General features: G+C 50.4%; 7 protein-coding genes across 7 annotated transcripts; 3 read left to right on the forward strand and 4 right to left on the reverse strand.

The window, feature by feature from the left end:
* Positions 1–96: 96 nt before the first annotated feature.
* Positions 97–3,256, forward strand: BO66DRAFT_381682 (uncharacterized protein; the record flags this gene model as incomplete). The annotated part of the gene is made up of 4 exons (XM_025645966.1): positions 97–252; positions 275–1,451; positions 1,515–2,202; positions 2,269–3,256. 4 exons carry the CDS (start codon positions 97–99, stop codon positions 3,254–3,256), a joined length of 3,009 nt encoding a protein of 1,002 aa, XP_025500025.1.
* Positions 3,257–3,873: 617 nt separating this feature from the next.
* BO66DRAFT_394735 (copper metallochaperone ATX1) lies at positions 3,874–4,645 on the forward strand. The gene is made up of 2 exons (XM_025648064.1): positions 3,874–4,072; positions 4,223–4,645. The coding sequence occupies exons 1-2, from the start codon at positions 3,985–3,987 to the stop codon at positions 4,372–4,374; spliced, it is 240 nt and encodes a 79-aa protein (XP_025500026.1). The 5' UTR covers positions 3,874–3,984; the 3' UTR covers positions 4,375–4,645.
* Positions 4,625–8,352, reverse strand: BO66DRAFT_431397 (DUF2293 domain-containing protein). The gene is made up of 5 exons (XM_025650581.1): positions 7,787–8,352; positions 7,610–7,729; positions 7,239–7,529; positions 6,397–7,149; positions 4,625–6,313 (listed from the first exon to the last, which is right to left on the reverse strand). The coding sequence occupies exons 1-5, from the start codon at positions 7,919–7,921 to the stop codon at positions 4,949–4,951; spliced, it is 2,664 nt and encodes an 887-aa protein (XP_025500027.1). The 5' UTR covers positions 7,922–8,352; the 3' UTR covers positions 4,625–4,948.
* Positions 8,353–8,636: 284 nt separating this feature from the next.
* On the forward strand, positions 8,637–9,118 carry BO66DRAFT_332012 (DUF1763-domain-containing protein; the record flags this gene model as incomplete). Its single annotated transcript, XM_025644113.1, has 2 exons — positions 8,637–8,947; positions 9,004–9,118. The coding sequence occupies 2 exons, from the start codon at positions 8,637–8,639 to the stop codon at positions 9,116–9,118; spliced, it is 426 nt and encodes a 141-aa protein (XP_025500028.1).
* A 558-nt stretch (positions 9,119–9,676) lies between these two features.
* On the reverse strand, positions 9,677–10,992 carry BO66DRAFT_394737 (Tim17/Tim22/Tim23/Pmp24 family protein). Its single transcript, XM_025648065.1, has 6 exons — positions 10,862–10,992; positions 10,682–10,797; positions 10,575–10,601; positions 10,301–10,514; positions 10,025–10,248; positions 9,677–9,967 (listed from the first exon to the last, which is right to left on the reverse strand). The coding sequence occupies exons 1-6, from the start codon at positions 10,874–10,876 to the stop codon at positions 9,910–9,912; spliced, it is 654 nt and encodes a 217-aa protein (XP_025500029.1). The 5' UTR covers positions 10,877–10,992; the 3' UTR covers positions 9,677–9,909.
* Positions 10,993–11,224: 232 nt separating this feature from the next.
* On the reverse strand, positions 11,225–16,547 carry BO66DRAFT_422942 (valine--tRNA ligase). Its single transcript, XM_025650082.1, has 6 exons — positions 16,207–16,547; positions 15,974–16,117; positions 13,880–15,883; positions 13,726–13,805; positions 12,824–13,602; positions 11,225–12,377 (listed from the first exon to the last, which is right to left on the reverse strand). Exons 1-6 carry the CDS (start codon positions 16,235–16,237, stop codon positions 11,405–11,407), a joined length of 4,011 nt encoding a protein of 1,336 aa, XP_025500030.1. The 5' UTR covers positions 16,238–16,547; the 3' UTR covers positions 11,225–11,404.
* Positions 16,548–17,526: 979 nt separating this feature from the next.
* BO66DRAFT_414467 (casein kinase II subunit alpha/alpha') lies at positions 17,527–18,737 on the reverse strand (the record flags this gene model as incomplete). The annotated part of the gene is made up of 4 exons (XM_025649467.1): positions 17,527–17,622; positions 17,679–18,098; positions 18,149–18,522; positions 18,623–18,737. The coding sequence occupies 4 exons, from the start codon at positions 18,735–18,737 to the stop codon at positions 17,527–17,529; spliced, it is 1,005 nt and encodes a 334-aa protein (XP_025500031.1).
* Between the last annotated feature and the right edge of the window lie 262 nt (positions 18,738–18,999).

Genomic DNA, 18,999 nt, shown 5'->3' on the forward strand with positions numbered 1-18,999 from the left:
ATCCCAATCCTATTAACACATTGGGTTCGGTGCTCGATATGCTCACGACTACACAGCCTCAGGTAGAGCATATTGCCCGGAGCAAGAACAGACCCAATGGATGAACAACCTCTAGGTGCTCTACAGTATGGGCACTTGGGACGACCGACATATAATCCCGAAACCCAGACTTGGCTGTTTTCACGAACATTGGCCTCAAGTAAGCTTCCTGAGCCAAAAGAAATGCCTTCGCTGGCAAGACTGACCTCCTCCGTTCGAAGATCTTCCCCTTAAGTATGCCGGGGTCAACAAACATACCGTCAAATCCCCTTCGACTGCATCTCAGACATCGCTGATCGAGAACAAGGGCCTCCTGCCTCAGGTCTATCCGGAGCTTGCGGCCTGTTGGCCTCTTGCGTCGGACGAAAATACCTCGCATATCATCACGACAGCTAGCGAAATATGCGATCCCTCGGCTTCGGCCCTTCTGGATTTCGGTTACGCGGTAGATTTGGAGAATGGCGAGTCGGGGACCCGCGGGGTACCAATCGCGGTCATTGCATCAGGAGAGTGCGGGAATGTTGTGTCCTTTCGCAAACTCGAAGAGGATGCGATTGAGTTGAGACAAGAAGCAACAGCCAAAGCGCGCGTGCCCTCTATCGGAGATGTCGAAAAAGTCGACTGGTTCGTGGGAGGTGCAGCCATTCGGCAGATCTGTTTCGCTCGAACAGTGGAAGAGCAAGCGACATGGATAGCAGTTCGTTCACCTCAATTCACGGCTATCTTCAGACCGCAGTATCACAGGAATCCCGTTCCTACACCAGTTGCTCGACTAAGTGATTATACATTGTCGAATGAATGCCGCATGTCTCACCTTGATGCCAACCCCGTGGTCGAAATTTCGATCTCACAAACTGGGGGGTTTGCACATGCAGACGTGACCTTTAATCCTTGGTATCAGAAACAACTTGGCATTGTTGATGTGCGAGGCAGATGGAGTGTATGGGACGTGTCTGGTCGCTACAATAAGAATAAAAGTAGTTGGATGACTACATGCGTTAGAAATGGTTCATTGCCATGGCTCGATATCGATGAGGGTCAGGGCGATGACCGTCCCCGTCATGACGGATGGGCGGCTATTGAATGGGTGGGAGATGTTAACAGCTTTATTGTATGTGACCGGCGCTGCCCGATGTTATATCGGACGCGAGACGGTCAGGTATACCCATACTCCATTGAGCTCGGCTTGAAGAGGAAGTCCGAATGGATATTAGACGTCAAACGAAGCGCCAGCAACGTCTCACATGTCTTCATCCTGACAACATCCCGGATCTTCTGGCTGGCTCTTGCGCCCGAATCTGGCTCAGACACTAGCGATTCACGACCTGCAGTATTCCCTCAAATGTCATGGCGTCATTTTCGGGATCCCGAAGACACGACAATGCGGCTTGATTCTTTTCTTATACATGAAGGTAGAGCTCGCCAGCATGGCAGTCCATATGTAAGCTTGACAAATGCTGACAGCTGCTTAACAGATTTTTATCTCATCCTCTACTCACAACTGAATCCTTTCACACTCGTCTTCCCCTGTTCTTATGTACGTGATACCGAAGCAGAGACATTAACTTTACACGACCCATCGATGTTAGACATCCCACCGTCTGATATTCCTTCAGAATACCAGCTATCACCAAACAGTACCCAGTTTTCCACGCTTGTAATGAGAGAAACCAGTCACCTCTCATTGCCAGTCCGCAACAAATCTCACGACTGCAGAGCCAGCATTTTGAAGCTTTTCGCATTAGACTCGCATCTCTCTGTACATGAATCAGTCTATGTCGGATTTGCCCGTAACAGTGCCGCAGTCGGGGACTCAGTACCCATAGAAGTCTTGAAGGCTAAAAAGCGAGCTCCAGGGATGTCACGGACTCGGTCAACTACCTTCCACGATGACTTCATAACGCACGATTGGGACGAGACGGCTTCGCGAAGTGGCGTCTTGACCTTAGATGCTGCAATGTCCAGTATCACACCACTTGCGTTTCCGCAGTGGACGCTTGATTATACTCAGATCTACGCCGTGGTAACTGGCAGGTTGGGGCTGGGATCGAGCAAGAAGGGCGCTGACAAACGTATCGGCGATAGCCTCAATAATATGGTCCAACAGCTAGACAGGCTACTTGCAGATGCCGAGGCTAGTGACAGGTTCAAAAATCAGACAGGGTGAGTTTGCTTCTCGAGATTTGCTCTCATCAAACCCGCCCCTGCACGATTCTAACGTTTTCGCAGGCTTGAGCTCCTTGGTAGCGGCATAGTCTTGGATAATCTTGATCAAAATGCCCAAGAATGGACTTCTTTCTGGTCACGCATTGTCCACGGCCGCTCAGGTCTTCTCAACTACGTCTATACCACGATTCAAGCCTCTAGTACCTTCAGTACGATTACTTCTCAATCCTCTACAAAGGCCGATTTGATCCAACCACTTAGTCCTTCAACACTATATGATGAATTGGTGAACGAATGGCTTGGTTATCTACCTCACGATATACCCGGGCGCACAAGGATCATGAAAGAACAAATCATCCGAGGCGTGGTAGCCGATCTAATCCTAGCACAATTCAGCATCCGAGGCGGGATAGGACATGGTTCCAGGGATTCTGAACGAGCAGATTCTGTAGTTCCATCTTCGTCTGCGGCAATACTAAATGAGAATGAGGAGAGCATATCCTCTGCTTTGCCTGGGGAGGACAACAGGAGTGCACCCAGCAGTAGCAGGACGAGCAGGAAGAATCGAGAGCCAGACGTGAATGAGCCTGAACCGCAAGCGAATATATGGCCAGTGTACTCTAGTCTATCGGCTTTTACCAGCTTCAAGAGCGATCAGGTATTGAATTCCGGCACAACAAGCATGCTACAACACTGGAGACCTGGAGTCAACCCCGCCGACTATAGCTGGCAAAGGCATGTAGCAGGGACTCAGGGCATGACGGCCACTACTCCCAAGCGGCGGCATTCACGGAGAAGGACGACATCGTTGCATGGAAGTCAACAAGCTGGCTCGACTCTTCCCATTCCTATCGTCCCAGCCGACACTACTCGGACTTGGGGAAGCCAGCCGGAACACCTTGAGCCGCCCAGTCTCCGATTGCACAGCAGTCAGATGGCGGACCAGAATGTCTCAATGACACAAATCGAGCGCGGCATGTTTGGTGGTCGAGAGGCGGGACGGAAAACCGTGGCGAAGGCGAGGAAGAAGAAGCGGGCGGCGGGCTTCTAGGGAATGATGAAGCTGTCATCTGCGAATTTATCATCTCATGTGACTTACATATTATAGTTAATTCTGACTCAGGCACGGTAATTTGCCAAGATTATTAATCCCACCGAGCATACGGTAGGATGAGCGATTATTGCGTTTTTCTCTCCCTGTATGCTCAGCCCCACCAGTAGATAAACAGACAGACCGAGAGGATAGAAATAGAGGTTGCTCGCCAGGTCAATAGTCGTTGGTCTACGGAATACGTATGCTGTCACCTCATTAACAAAGACAAAAGCAAAATAAAAATCGAGGGTAAGAACAAGCCTTCTCTCCCTCTCTTTCCCCCTTTCCGACTATTTTCTACCCAGTGAGCTGTCAACTTGGAGCAAGTTTCAGGTACAACTATCCCATAGCTAGCAATTATTTTGTGTTTTGCCCCACCAGGCGTTGAACCCCCCTCCCTTTCCCCCTTGCGTCTCCAGCCTTTAGCCCCGCCATCATTCTTTAGCATTATTGACAGACAGCTCGTCGCAAATTCCGGTCCCCCTCCCCCTCTTCCCTCGAGACTAACTCAGACACACAGATCTCGACAAGCTGAGAACTTCCCCTGATTCTCTTCTGTAGACCGAAGAATACAGAAAGAAAAGGAAAAAAAAAAAAAGAGAACCAAAAACTAGAAACTCTGACCGCCACTCTTTCCTTCTTGCCATTCGCGATAGCGTCCCCTCCCCCTCCCTCCACCTGTCAACATGTCCGACCACCAGTACAAATTCGACGTCACCATGAGCTGCGGTGGTTGCTCCGGAGCCGTGGAACGAGTCCTTAAGAAGCTTGATGGTATGTCTATTTGCCCACCCAAAATACCATTTTCCAATAATTTGGTCTGGCCTGGTCTGGTCTGGGTTTGTTTTTTGCCTCTTGGAAAATCCCGCCCGAAATAATGTGCTTCTCCCCCTCGCAGTTCATTAACTTGGAGGGAATCTTTAGGGGTCAAGTCCTTCGATGTGAGCCTGGAATCGCAAACTGCAACGGTTGTGACCGACTCCTCCGTGTCATATGAGACTGTGTTGGCGACGATCAAGAAAACTGGAAAGACAGTTACCGGTGGGAGTGCGGATGGGCAACCCCAGAGTGTTTGAATGTGTCGGACGTGAAGAAGATAATTGGTGGTTGATGAATTGGGTGCGATTGTCGAGGATGGATCTAATAGGAGCTGTACTGAGTGATTTCCATATTTACCCTTTCTTCTGGAAACCGATATATATGTCTTCCATCACGCATGTTCAAATCACCTTTCGTGGAGATCTGGAGCAAGCCTTTTGTTCAAATATTGTCTTGGACACTGATAGCATCGAGGAGGATAGTATCTTTCTTGGCTCATAGTTTAATGTGTTACAGCATTGGGTATCATGTACGCTCCACTTGTAAAGTATGTATGTACTGTACATCACCATAGACATTTACACTGCGACCGGAATGAACAAAATTGACACCGACCCCTCATATGAGCAACAATATCAATCCACGATAACGATGGTTCTGCCCTCTGAAACCGGAGGACGAGGACGTTCAGACTCTCTTACATAAGTAGGACACGATGGTTCATTGGTTTGTGGGCCGTAGCGTGGAGGCTCGAGTAGTTCCCTGCTACAAGTGTTACAGTTAGCTTGTGACGACTGAGAGGCTGTGATGGAGCCAGGCGATTCATATTCACTATCCATACCGTGAAAGCACCGATACCTCCCCGTAATGTCTGTCAGTGTAACGGTTTGCGGCTTTCGAGGTATCATGCGTCTCATGATAGCGCTGACTCGCGTCATCCACTACGCCATACCTCTGGATAGCGGATCTTGACCATGGATCCGCATGGGTGCGGTCCGGAAGGGGTCTTGATTCCGGTCCAGCCTGCTGATTGACTTGTTGACTACCGTAGACAAGATCAACCCTATCCGGGCCGGGACGGGTGTAGTTTGTCTGAAGACGACGCTCCAGCGGATAATCCAATGGATCAGAATTACTCAGGTCAATGGCACGAACAAAGTCATCGGCATAATGACCTTTTCTCTGAGGTTGCTCTTGTGGAGCAAGAGCATATCCCTGATTTCTGCCACTCCATGTAGTTGACTGTATCGGTTCCACCTCGGGTAGCCTTGAGCGATCATCATCGTGCTTGGGCACCTGCGAGTCATGATTATCTCTCACCATGCCAACGGCTTGAACGGGCATCAGCCCTTCCTTGCTTCTATCCTCGACAAATGCATACCGTAAGGTTGGCACAACACGAGGTTCAACGGGAGGCCTGTAATGAGTGGGTCTCTCACGGTCAAGTATATCAAATGTGGCATTATCATGCTTGCGAGACATTTGATGCGGGAAACCCTCATCCCCAAGCCTAACACGGGTGGTATAGGATGGATATGGGTGTTCCTCGGGCTGACGATCAGTAGTATGGACATATCCAAACGGGGCTGCATAATGCCTACGGACAGAAGGGTCTTCTTGAACTGGAAGTCGTGCCGGAGGAACATATGCAGAGGAAGCCAACTGTTCCCCTAGACGAGCACTTCTCACAGGAGCAGAAGGAAGACTAGGGCGGATATTTTCTGTCTGAATCGGCCGATAATAAAATGCAGTTCGTCTGCGCTTTGCTGTCTGATATTGTGTAGTCTCATCAATATCTCGACGGAGAACGTCCTGGGGAGGTAGATGAGCGGGAGTTACAGAGCGGATTGCGAACCCTCCGGACATCCTCGTGGCAAGGTTCTCCACGGGGCCACAATTGGATCGTCCTAGTTCCGCGGGAAAGGGGTTCTCTATAGAAGGCAAGGCGTGATCCTCAGGGTGGGAGATTGTCCTGCTGTGGCCATGTTCCAGAGGTTTCTGCTGCTGTCCAACTGGGTGTCCGGATACGTTTCTATGGCTACTCACAAAAATAGGGCCGTTTGGTGACTCCTGGCGAGGGACAATCCGGCTTTCTCCATGAGAAGGGCGCACTCGCTCCAAGGGAAGCCCACTGAGCTGTGATGAAAATCTCTTTACCTGGTACGGTCTTCCAGTTGCATGAAGCAATGCATACGGCTCGTTATTGTTAGCATGAAGTCTACAAAAAGTCGTCCCGAGAGCATGATTTGTGGGATTGGGATTGTCAGGGGCAAACTCACTTGATGCTCCATTGCAGGATTTGCGTATGCCCTCTTCGGTGCAGTGCTGAGTGTCTCCACATTAGTTGTAACCTGGGATGGAACAGAGAATGTGCGCCTATCCTCGAGAGGGAAGAAGAGTGAGTCTGAGCCAGAGTCGGCCGTATCTTGCAAGGGCCGTCGAGCGACCAATGGTCGTCGAAGTCGAGGTGAGTTACCAGGCGGTCTGCGTGGATTATCCCCTTCCGCTATGTTTCTATATCTGTTAATGGCACGGTCCCATGCTTGGTATCGGCTGAATCCACGACGATCAAGCTTGTTATTCTTAGGAATCTCCGGGACAAAACGAAATCCGGGCGGTGCTTCCTCGTCCGATATATCCAGCTGGGTGTCTCGTAAGCTGGAGCCGGCATAAGTGACCGGGTTTGTCTGTAGTTCTTCAGCACGCGGGTTGCTAGAGATAACCACCACACTTTGGTCACGGTCGAAGGGCTGTATTAGCTCCTCCTCAGTGTCACTGTCTTCGTCATCAGATATCACAATGACCTCACGGAAAACGTCCTCAAGGACGATCTTTCCATTCTCATCATCACCCCGCCATTCGACCAACTTGGCCAAGGTAGGCTCTTCAACCGTGCTTCTCGCCTCGTGGAAGGATGTTGCTTTCAACAAACGATCGTATTCCGTGTAAACGTGACGTATGTGGGCCACAACTGCGAGCTGAGCGCGGCGGGCCAGGGGTAACTCAACTGCTGTGCCTACTTTGCGCTGACCCTGGAAATAGTTTCAGTATCTTGTGTCCAATACTTTTTTGCGGTCCTGTTGTGGGTACAAAGGCCTGTTTGCGAATGTTATCCACCTACCTTCTGGAAAGCAGTTTTTATGATTTGATTCAGGTCATTGTCTGGAATATTAGGGAAGAGATCCTTGATTACATCCCTCGCTTCGGTGTTGATTGTCGTCTGAGAAGCTTCTGAATTAGCACGTTTGCGGGATTTGGTAATGGCAGAAGTCGGAAATTGCATTGTTTTCCCTGCTGTTGTAAGGTGGAGTCCCAGGTCCATACAGACTGTTGCGACAACCGCGCTGGGAAAGTGATAACCTATCCGGTGAACATGCTGGGATAGGTTGTGTGTGTGCATATGCGGTGTTGTCTATGACCCAAGATTAGTAAAAAGAAGCCGGGCCGTGGGAAACGAGAAAGTTGAGTAAAAGAGATGGCTGTCGGGCATACCGAAACAGCAAACACCTTCAAACTGTCCTTCCGACAGACTTCCTTACACGCAGTCGTAAGCTGAGGGTTGCCTGCAGGAATGAAGGTATAACCAGGAGGAGCTTTTGCTTCGAAAGATATCTAGGTTGTTTGTGTCAAGATTGCCCCGAGAGATATGAGCAAGGCGAAAGAACATACGACACTGCGCAGTTTCTTCTTCTCCTGCGTAACGGATTCCAATATCACTTTATGTTTGCGTGCCGTCTTCTTGACATTTCTGCTTGGCGCACGTCTGGCGAAGACCGAGGTGGCTCTCCGCGTAACTCGGACCATGGTGTTAGGAGAGAGGTCTTCTCATGTGTCTACAGAAGACAGTCCTTCATTTTATTAAACCGACTTCAGTTTGTCCAGGTATACACTGCATTGGTAGATAGCCCAGCGCTGAGAAATGATTATTATCACACGGAGGAAGTCCAGAATGTGATAGATTTCTGTTGTCCCAAAAAAGGGGATGATGTGGTGAGACCAGTTAGTGAAATCACATATGTCTACACAACAAGGCGCGCGCACGGGTACTCCGCAGCATTAATCACGGGCCAGCTCGAAGATAGAGGTCCGGTAGGCGCGAAACACTTTGTTCCTTTGGTTGACCCTCGCTGCTGGAAAAGAATGAGAAGCACGGTGGGAGAAATGATAAACAGCTTGATCGAAGTCCGCATGGAATTGGTCGGGGGCAGGTAGTATGATGGAGCGAGGGAGCAAGCAAGCCGGGCGGAGCACGCAGGCAAGGTGGGAGGGTGGAAGGGAAGCTAAAGAAGCCCGACCCAACTTAAACCATTTGCAGCCTAACGCGCGGTGCGGTGCTGATAATAATGCCGGTCGTATCTGGCTAGCGTCAACTCCCGCCGCCGCCGCCTGCAGCATTTGATAGTTATCAAGTGTGTAGTTACTCCGTACTAGGTACTGTACTCTGTACTCTCTACTCTGTACATTGGCATGCTCTACTTCCTACGCCGGTACGCGACACCAACCACCTTATTCGAACAAGATGGTCTCTCCAGTGCAACCCTTAAAGTCTCTGAGAGACTCACAAGCTGTTGTCGATACCTACCGCCAGTTGTATCGTCACGGGCTGAAAGCCGTAAATCATTCGACGCCAGCTCGATACGTCCTTCTGCATACTCTACGCTCCTCCTTCCGATCGTCACCTCCAGAGAGCCTGGACCAAAAACGAGTCGCCAATACTATTCAATTCCTCCAGAGAGCAGCGGAAGCCGCAGGTCTGGAACACAAGATTGTGAAGAACATGATGATCATGAAATACTGGCAAAATCCCCAAATAAGGCGAGAGCTCCGAACGTGAGTTTGCATTCATTTCGGTATGAGATTGGAATGTTTTCTCTGACCTTACCTAGTATCAAAGGCTTAGGGGTCGAGCCCCATGATCCTAAACTCAAGGAGGACGCCTGGCAGCAATACAATTTAACCTTGAAGCTCCTGAACGAGAGCTTGGGGACTTGCCTCGTATAAAAGGTCTACTTCGATGGCGTGAAGGATTCGTCTGGACCACAACCCATCAACTCCATGGCAACAATACTACCTCAAAGGTCTCGGGCACTATCGTCCGTAGGTCCTCTGTGTGCCATCACTTATGGGTTAGCCGGACTCATGCTTCCCGCCTTGACATAAAAAGAACGACAACCTCTCGTCGCAGGCCCTGCCCCTGAAAACTGCTCACTCTACAGATACACTGGCAATTACAAGGCTAGGCTATGGCCGGGCTCCGAGGTATCATCAGAATGGCTCTCTCAAGCCGGTGGATGGTTACGGCCATAATGAGTCCTGACCTGATAGGAAAGTAAGACACAAGTCTCAGCTACATACGTATCGTGGCCAAAGGTGTCAAGATGGAGAGATAACGGTATTAACGAAGCTGATGGTTCATTTTGCCAACCTTCTGGGTTGTCCCGCATGGAAGTTTGTCATCAAACTTTACCACCACACATACTGGCAAGCATATTACTGAGCAGATTACTTCGATGGCCGAAGTACATCTCTGGATGCAGCAGACTCAAGTGTATGTACCGTCCAGATTCTATTGTTTGCTTGACCCCTTAAACCGCCTGCGGTAGGGCATCAAAGGTACAGCCGCCGTGCGGCCCCTGCCAGTTCAATGCCAATAAACCCAAGAATATAGGGGATATATAGTGCAGAAAGTAACAGCATCCCAAACGCACCGTATCTATATGCCACTATGTGATATAGCCCAGCCGTTGGAGGTTGGCCTGAGGTTGGGGAAGATGCAGATAGCATCGCTGAGATCATTTGTTGTGGATTAAAAAATTGCGGAACGAGTCCCAGTGATCGGAATCCGCGTAACTAGGTTAATTATTAGCGTCACACAAGGCAGGTGAGAGAGCAAGAGTCAGAGCATACATGTACACCATGCTACTCCGCAGACTTGACATCAATGTATCTGGATGCCAACGGAAGATGTGCATAACAAGTGCCCAGGATAAGCTGGCAAAGACCGGCCAGGCATGGCTTTCCATCTGACTTCGCGTTTGCGGAGTGATGAGAGAGGAGAGCGGGTGCAGATCTGGACGAATGGCAAGCTTGGCTAACGCAAGTACCACACGAGCGAAGATATAGATCACAATCTCGCAGAATTGTCAGTGGACGATCGAGGTGTTTGAGTACCCAGCGATTTACCTGTTGAGTGATACTCGTTTTATGCCGACCAAAGACTACATAGCCTCCTAGCAACCCAGCAAAAAAGCTATCGTATCGTCCTTCTTTGCCAACAGCAACCGGATTGACATTACGCAGCAAGATCATTGAGCCCTTGTAGATCAGCGCAAAGGTGGCAAGGTTCCGAGCATGTTGGCGCGTGGCTTTAAAGACAAGCTTGACTTTCTCACGGAAGCTGTGTCATGATCAGCATGATTGATCTATGTTTCTTGAGAGAAACACTGGATTGCCATACGTTCCTGAGCGAAAAAGCAAGATCATCCTATGGGCGACGAGCACATCGAGTCAGCCTGGCTCTTTACAATAGAGGGGCCCTAATATCTGGATTCCGAGGGAACATACACCAGAGCATGCGGAAAGCGGACCTTGGCCCCATAGACAGCGCCATTGCGAATACCCTTGAGGAGGGACAGAAGCGGCGCAAGCTCGGGATTAGTGACCAGAGTATCCAGCAAGGCCTACAAAGTGGTTAGAACGACATAAATCCTGCGTGGTGTTGGGTTCGACAGAGTGCGACCTTACTGTGAGAGCATCCATCGTGCTTGTTTCAAGAACCTCGGCAAAAGTAAATGAATTTAGTGAAGCGATCAGTCTTGCTTCCTCCGGCAAGATTCAATAGGGAAACTGCAAATCATGGAGACTCCAAGGTTCGCAAGCAACAAAGAAAGCTGCGCCAAACTCAGACAACATCTAAAGTACCAGTTCGGGGTAAAGTGGGGGAGTACGGCATTTATGGGAGCTGTGATGATCCGCGAGGCCAGAGACGAGATCCTCGGCATGTGAGAGACGAGCCGAGCGCAACGTCATGATCACGTGGGCAGAATTCAGCCCCTACTTTTACATTTGCACGAGAACAACTTGATAATTCAAATTCAAGAAAGCAGGGTTGAGACTGATAGAACTTTTTTGTTTGCAAACGTCTATGTAACAAACACGTATCGAACAGGGTCAAATATGAGCTAGGTGCTGAAAACCGAACCCCCAGAAACGCCTCGTGCGCAGTTTAGATAGATATAATAAGTCGGAAAGAATCAAATTGCATGACAATGCATTTCAACACGAGCTTCATGCCGTCTTAGCTCTCTTGCGTCCTTCATCCTCCGAGATCTCATCCACGTCCATCATGTCCTGATCCTCATCGTCATCCGACTCCACACCTGCACGGCGCTTCAATCCCTTCATTTTCCGAGTCTGCAAGCCGCTGAGATCCTGCTTGCCCAGGTGAACACGACCGATCTTGTCACCAATTGAATCCATGCTGATGTTCTTCTTCATCTTGATCTCCTCGTTGGGCCTCTTGCCTTGCTTCATAGCCTCCTTCATCGCGTCCCGAGGGGCCTCCTGCAGACGTCCAACCTTGAAGTCGAACTTGGGCCCAATCTCCTCCAGCTCCACCCGCGGGAGCTTGTGGCCACTACGCTTCGTCCGGAGCTTATACCACCGCAAGTGAACAACAGGAGCCAACCCTTCAGTGGGCTCCTCAGCACCGATCATCAAAATATATTGGAGCCCCTCCACGTCAATCTTATCACTCGTCTCACCCTTGAACAGGTCCAGGAACATACTCTTCAGCATGACATGTGCCATTGAGGTTGAGTCTTCCCAAGCACTGCCTGAGAAGAGGATCATGGGCCGCAATCCGATGCCGATATGCATAGCCAGATCAGTATGTTGCTCAGCGTCGGGGTGCGGCAGTAGCATCAATTCGCACATGTCAAGGATCTTGGAATCGAATACACGTGCCATAGTGATACAGTTGGGTCGTTTCTTGTTGCTGCTACCGAACACCACAAGACCACATTCGTTTTTGTTGGCCAGAAATTCGAGACTTTCGACGCTCTCAAACGGGTGAATGTTCTCGTTCTTCTTGTGAAATAGGACTGAATCCGGTCTTGTCAAGGAATGAAAGGTCTTCAGAACAGTGTGTAAAGCTTGCGGACATTTTGAGCCGTGCAGCAACAGCGTGCGCTTGGGGGGTTCGATGAGCTGAGGTTCTTTGGCCTTCAGGATGCGCGCTGTGCGCGCATTCTTCGGTTTTCTGAAGCGATAGAGATTTTATTGTAAGCATGGTGACTTGAACAATGCCAAACGTAGTCGGAAGGAAGTGATTCTATGACTTACACTTCTCTGAGCATCTTGACCAATTCTGAGCACCAAAAAACCTGGTTTAACGTGATATAGGGTCACTGATCGGGCTCGTGAAAACGAAAAGAAAAAGGCGGAGTGAAAAGTTTTGGCGGAAAGGGTCTTGGCGCCGCTTATCGATAAGCTTAATGCCATGAGTCTCCGTACATACACACCTTCCCCAACGTAATAATGTGTTATTACTATAAGATTTTTCATTCACTATACGAGTCTTGATCTACGAGCAGTAATTATTGGTCATACTAAAATCTGAGTGAAACATCACATTGGCCAGTACAAAAATATCTGATATAAATAGTTTCAGGCCGCGAGATCTACTCTAGCCGCAGCTTCTCAAACTCACGGATCTGTTCCTCTAGACGAGTCATTTCACTCTCAGCATCACGCAGTTTCTTTTCTTCAGCCTCGCGCACTTCAGGCTTAGCCTTCTCCTGCCATCCAGCACCGCTGATGAGCTTCTGCTGGCGACGGACTGTCTCGCGTGCCTTCTCCAGACTAGCCTTGGCCTTCTCTTCCTGCTCCAAGGCAACTTCCTTGGAAACACGGAGATAGACAGCTGCTTCAGAGCTCACAGGAGCGACCACACAGCCTGAAGGGGGGTTGGTATTCTCCGGGCCGAGCACACTAAGCTCGCCCAGGGTCTTGCCACCCAGGGACTTGATACTAGTAAGCTCATCCGAGACGGTCTTGTAGCTGGTGGCATCGTAGGTCTGGATGATGATGTCGCCCTTGGTCTTGATCTCATACTGGGCGAGGATCGACCGAATAGACTTCGAGGCATTCAAAATCAGTTCATAGGCAGTCTCAGCCTCGGGATCCTCGAATTCAGGTCTATATTCGGGGTACGTGGCCTTCATGATCGAAATTGTGCTATCTTCGGGACGACGAGGCAGGCGCTGCCACAGGTGCTCAGTGACGAAGGGCATCATTGGGTGGATCAAAGTCAGAGCCCCCTCAAGAGCGGTGTAGAGCGTCTCCTTGGCCGACTGCTGCACTTCAGCCGGGACTTCGGGCGCAAGCAGGAACTTGGAGTTTTCAATGAAAACGTCACAAAGTTGGCCGTACCAGTATTGGTAAGCAATGGATGCCGAAGCAGAGAATTCACGCTGCTCAAGAGCCTCATTCATCTCCTTAGCAGCAGCGTTAAACTTGTGCAAGATCCAGCGTTCCGCAAGGGACTCCTTGCCAGTCTTTGTAGGGGTCGGCCGAGGCTTGAAGTCATCGCCCAACTTGCCAAGCACAAACTTCGTGGCTTGGTAGATCTTGTTACAGAATCGACGATAACCATGGATGACCTGGATGTCGAAGGCAATATCACCACCTGATATGGCACCATCAGTATAGAAGACAATAGGCTGGACAGAGTGAAATCCATTGTTGGGAGGCTTTACTTACCGCCAGTAGTGTAGGACACAAGGGCGAAACGCAGGGCATCAGCACCGCACTCAGGAATACCCTTGGGGAAGGCCTTCTTCTGGTACTTGGTAGCAGTGGCCACCTCTTTGTCGGCAAGGTTGCCGGTGAGCAATTTGGCATGAAGATCATCCAGCTTGATACCTTCCATGACGTCGAGAGGATCAATGACATTGCCCAGAGACTTAGACATCTTGCGACCCTCAGAATCTCTGATCAGGGAGTGGCAGTACACCTCCTTGAAAGGGACCTTGCCGGTCATCTTAAGACCCAGCATGATCATTCGAGCCACCCAGAAGAAGAGAATATCCCAGCCGGTCTCCAAAACGGAGGTCGGGTACAAATGCTCCAGATCATGTGTCTGACGGGGCCAGCCCAGGGTAGAGAACGGCCATAATCCGGAGGAGAACCAAGTGTCAAGAACATCGGGATCTCTCACCAAAGTGAAGCTCTTACCGGGGAATTTAGCCGCCGCCTTCTCCCGAGCCGCCTCTTCCGTGCGACCAGTAACCCAGAGATTCTCGTCACTGTCATCACCTTCCTCGCCTTCAATCTTCACGAAGTAGGCGGGAGCCTGGTGACCCCACCAAAGCTGTCTGGACAGACACCAATCGTTGATGTTGTTCAACCAGCGGAAATAGCTCTTCTCAGCGGATTCCGGTCTGATGATGATCTCACCGCTTTCAACGGCCTTGATGGCAGGTTCGGCGAGATCCTTCATCTTCATCCACCACTGAGGCTTGAGGATAGGCTCAATGACATCGTTGGACTTAGCGCAGCGAGGAATCTTCATGGGGTTGTGCTCCCACTTGACATAAAGTCCCTTCTCTTTGAGCATCTCAATGACCTTGTAGCGGGCGTCAAAGCGCTTCATTCCGGCAAAAGGACCACCCTTGCTGTTGAAGGTACCGTCATCGTTCAGGACGGAGATGAACTCGAGATTATGGGCCTTTCCGCGGTTGAAATCGTTGAAATCATGAGCGGGGGTGATCTTGACAGCTCCGGTACCGAATTCAGGGTCGACGTCCGTGTCGGCGACAATAGGCATCAAGCGATCCACGAAGGGGTGGCGGGCGAACTTGCCGATCAAGTGCTGGTAGCGCTTATCATCAGGGTGCACAGCGATACCGCTATCACCGATCATGGTCTCGGGACGAGTAGTGGCGATCTGAATCCGTTCGTCGGTTCCATCGATTTCGTAGCAGAAGTGAGTCAAAACACCAAACTCAACCTTCTTTTCGTAGCCGGGAACATCGAGAAGGGTACGACCCTCGACCTCCTTGTTCTCAACCTCAAGGTTAGAGAGGGAGGTGTTCATGGCCACACACCAGTTGACCAGCCGGTTGGCACGGTAAATGATACCCTCTTCGTGAAGGCGGACAAAAGTTTCCGTGACAGCTGCAGATAGGTTGGGGTCCATTGTGAAGGCCTCACGAGTCCAGTCGAAGGAGCCGCCGACTCTCCGCAGCGCGTTCTTGATGTTGGCGTGGTACTGATCCTTCCAGGCCCAGACGCGCTCGACCATTGCCTCACGGCCGAGATCATGACGGGTCTTCTTCTCCAGCTTCCAAAGCATCTTCTCAACCACGCTCTGGGTAGATATACCAGCATGGTCCATACCTGGCAGCCACAGGGTGGTCTTGCCCTTCATACGCTGCCAGCGGATCATGGTATCCTGGAGCGCATTGGTGAGAGCGTGACCCATGTGAAGAGCACCTGTCACATTAGGGGGAGGGATTGGAATGACGAAGTAGCCTTCCGGCTTGACCTTGCCATCAGGGCCAAATTCAGGCAAGAAGAGGCCACGCTCTTCCCACCATTCATAGCGGCCTTCCTCGATCACCTTGGGATCGTAGGCGTCTGTGGTCTTCTCCTTCTCGATCTTGGCTTTCTTCTCAGCCTTGGGCGCAGCAGGCTTAGCCGCGGCCTTAGCCTGTTTCTCTGCGAACTTCTTGGCTTTCTCGGCCTTACGGCGCTCGCGCTCCACTGCAACAATCGAGAGATTAAGTCATTATCAATCGAGATAGGCGGGGGTGGCAATCGCCTATTGTGCGGAGACTGTCATGCTGTACGTACATTCCTTCTCGCTCTTCACCTTGGGGGGTGCAGATGGGTCCTGTCCTTCGACAACAGGCTTGGAGGCAGCAGCGGCATCTTGGTTTCTCATTTGTTCGTCGGCCTGGGGAGGGACGTCGGCGACGGGAGCTTTAGGCTCACCAGCTAGAGTACCATCCAAATGGTCAGCCACAGTCCAAACAGCAGTCTGGAAGCTTGACACGGCGGGACAGAGACGGATAGCCGCAACATACTCGGGTTCTGGGGGGCAGAAGGTTGGGCCATTCTGGAAAAAGGTCGTGAAGACAAGAAGGGAGGAGGAATTCTCCGAGGCGCCACTCGCGCCACTAACTGACGGAATAGTATCTTGACCACCGAGTGACTCACGCAAACACGGCGATGAAGAGGAAGACAAGGAGGGGGAGGGGTTCGGGTGGTTGTGCGAATGCGGGCAATTAAATTTCCTGGCTCAGAGCAAAGGAACGGAACGAATCAGAGGATGCCGGGACTGGCGGGGCTTTCAGTTGGAACCTCAGTGGATTCAATTTGGCGGGCGGTGGAGTCGAGATCGGGCAGTTCAATGCAATGTACGTACCCCATGTATGAGTATGTATACTAGTACTCAGTATGATTCTTCAAAATTGACTAGATCAAACACTTGAGCACTTGGAAATTTAGTTTTCCTGTTTCACTCGCGGAAGGATGAGGGATAGAATTATTTTCTTGTGAAGTGAGTCACATCACGTGAAGAGGTTAAGTATATCTAATCATCACTATAGACTATTAGGTAGCCTGTCAACTAGATCTTACAGAGTGTTTGAAGCAGCCATACTTTCTAAAAAGGACTGCTGCATACATCAATTACTCTGTGCAGACTCAGTCTCTCCCTGGGGAAAGCTTCAGACTCAAGGCTCCCACCCTAGCAATGCAGTACGAGGCAAGTAGACTGTTGACCATCTCAAACACATGAAACTGGATCACACTCCTCTCAACGATGTATCAGACTAGAATTGGCATACATATGGTAAACGAAGCTGAAGCATGGCAAGTGATCACAATTGGAAAAGAAATTTGCCAAGGCAAACCAACAAGCATAGTTCCCATCAACACCAGTCTAACTAACCACAAGGACGACTGAGAAAGGTGAAAGACTGCAGTAAACCGGCGCAGGAGAATGTAGGCAAGGTTACGCAAGGATAACTTTAGGAGTGATGACCCTCCTCTAAGCACCGTTAGACAAATTTCACGCACTGGGTATGCCAAGAGGATCAAGCAGAGATATATTAGGTGTATGTCATCTGTTCATCGTCGTCGTCTCCGAATTCAACAACTCATTGCAACCGCAGCGCTTCAGTTCATGCACGCGTGACGCATCAGTCCAAAGCTGCACAGCCCTTCTGTCATGACTCTTCTGAATTGACTCCACCAACTCTCTGGAACACAGAATGAAGTTTTGGCACTGGAGAGGTTGTCACCCCATCGAAGTAGGGTGTACCGGCAGAGCGAGTATCAGGTAGAAAGGGAGAAAGTCAGGGTAGATCTAAATCAGGCGCGTTCGACCTTCATGCTAAGAACTATGCTGTATTGTTGTTCCGTGCAGCCTGGGACTCAGCAGCCCGAACGGGAGCAAAATACGGATGGGCCATCGCTTCTTGAGCAGTGAGGCGTTCCTAGACAAATAATATTAGCTTTGCGCCATGCAAACTTCACATAGCAGAGTGCATACCGCATGATCGTATCGAAGCAGCTTGTCCAAAAAGTCAATCGCTTCGTCGCTGACGAAGCGCTGGTTCTCGGCGTTGACAAAGGTGTGCCAAGGCTTCCGAGGGAAGCGCGAGAGGAGATCATCATACTGGGGATCCAATTCAATCTCATACTTGTCCAGATATTCAAAGAGCTCTTCGGTTCCAAGAACCTTGGCGATCTTCACCAGCTGATCAGAGTTGCTGTTTCCGTGAAAGAAGGGCTCCTTGCGGAAAATCATGGATGCAAACATCGCGCCCAGCGACCACATATCCAGAGAGTAGTCATATTCCTGGAAATCAACAAGTAGCTCAGGACCCTTGAAGTATCTGGAAGCGACACGGACGTTATACTCCGTGCCCTTGTGGTAGAATTCAGCCAGACCCCAATCGATGAGGCGAAGCTAGGCATCATCAGCAGAAGAATAGATATGAGGCGTTCAGGACCACTAACCTTGCGCTTTTCATGATCGATCATGACATTGTGAGGCTTCACATCCCGGTGCATGATACCCTTGCTGTGGCAGAAATCCAGAGCCTTCAAGAGTTCATAAACGTAGAAGCGGACATCGTAGTCGGAGAATCGTGGGTAAAGAGTCCGGAAGTCGGTATTATTGACATTCTCAAAGACCAGACTCGGTGTCTTGCTCTGGCTGTCACGGACGACGTCTAACAGAGCTACCACATTGGGCCCACCTGCCAGATTCTGAAGGATCTTGATTTCACGCTTGATCTTCTTCTTCTTGACTGGTTTGAGGACTTTGATGACACACTTCTGGTAGTTGACAACATTGATACCTTCAAACACCTCAGAGTACTTGCCGCGTCCTGCAAGAAAGGAAGTGTCAGTCCACATCTCCCACGATGAACCCCGCTGGGATGACCCCGTCGATGGAGGTTGAATATTGAAGCGTGATTTCGCCCTTACCGATCTTGCGGACCACCTCGTAATTCTCCAAAACACCCCAGGAGATGTTCACACTGTCATAGTCCCAGTAGGACCGGGGCATATGCTCATTGACATCAGCATAAACGCGCGCCATGATTGATGGCGACGGGGCGATCAGCTTTCGAGGTCAGCCCACAGTCGGATGGCAATGATAAAATGCGGCGGGGTAGGGAGGGGACCGAGGGAATAAGGATGATGGGGGGCAGGGCGCGGCGACAGGATAGGAATCGGAAGGACAGACAACAGCAGCCGCGAGACTAGGAGGCCAACAACCCGTCTGAATTGCGCAGCCGTGCTATCGTCCAGAGCAGCCAAAGCACAGGGTAGTATACTAGTAATATTATGGGTGGTTGATC

This window comes from Aspergillus aculeatinus (assembly GCF_003184765.1).
Source record: "Aspergillus aculeatinus CBS 121060 unplaced genomic scaffold BO66scaffold_52, whole genome shotgun sequence".
Classification (NCBI taxonomy): Eukaryota; Fungi; Ascomycota; class Eurotiomycetes; order Eurotiales; family Aspergillaceae; genus Aspergillus; species Aspergillus aculeatinus.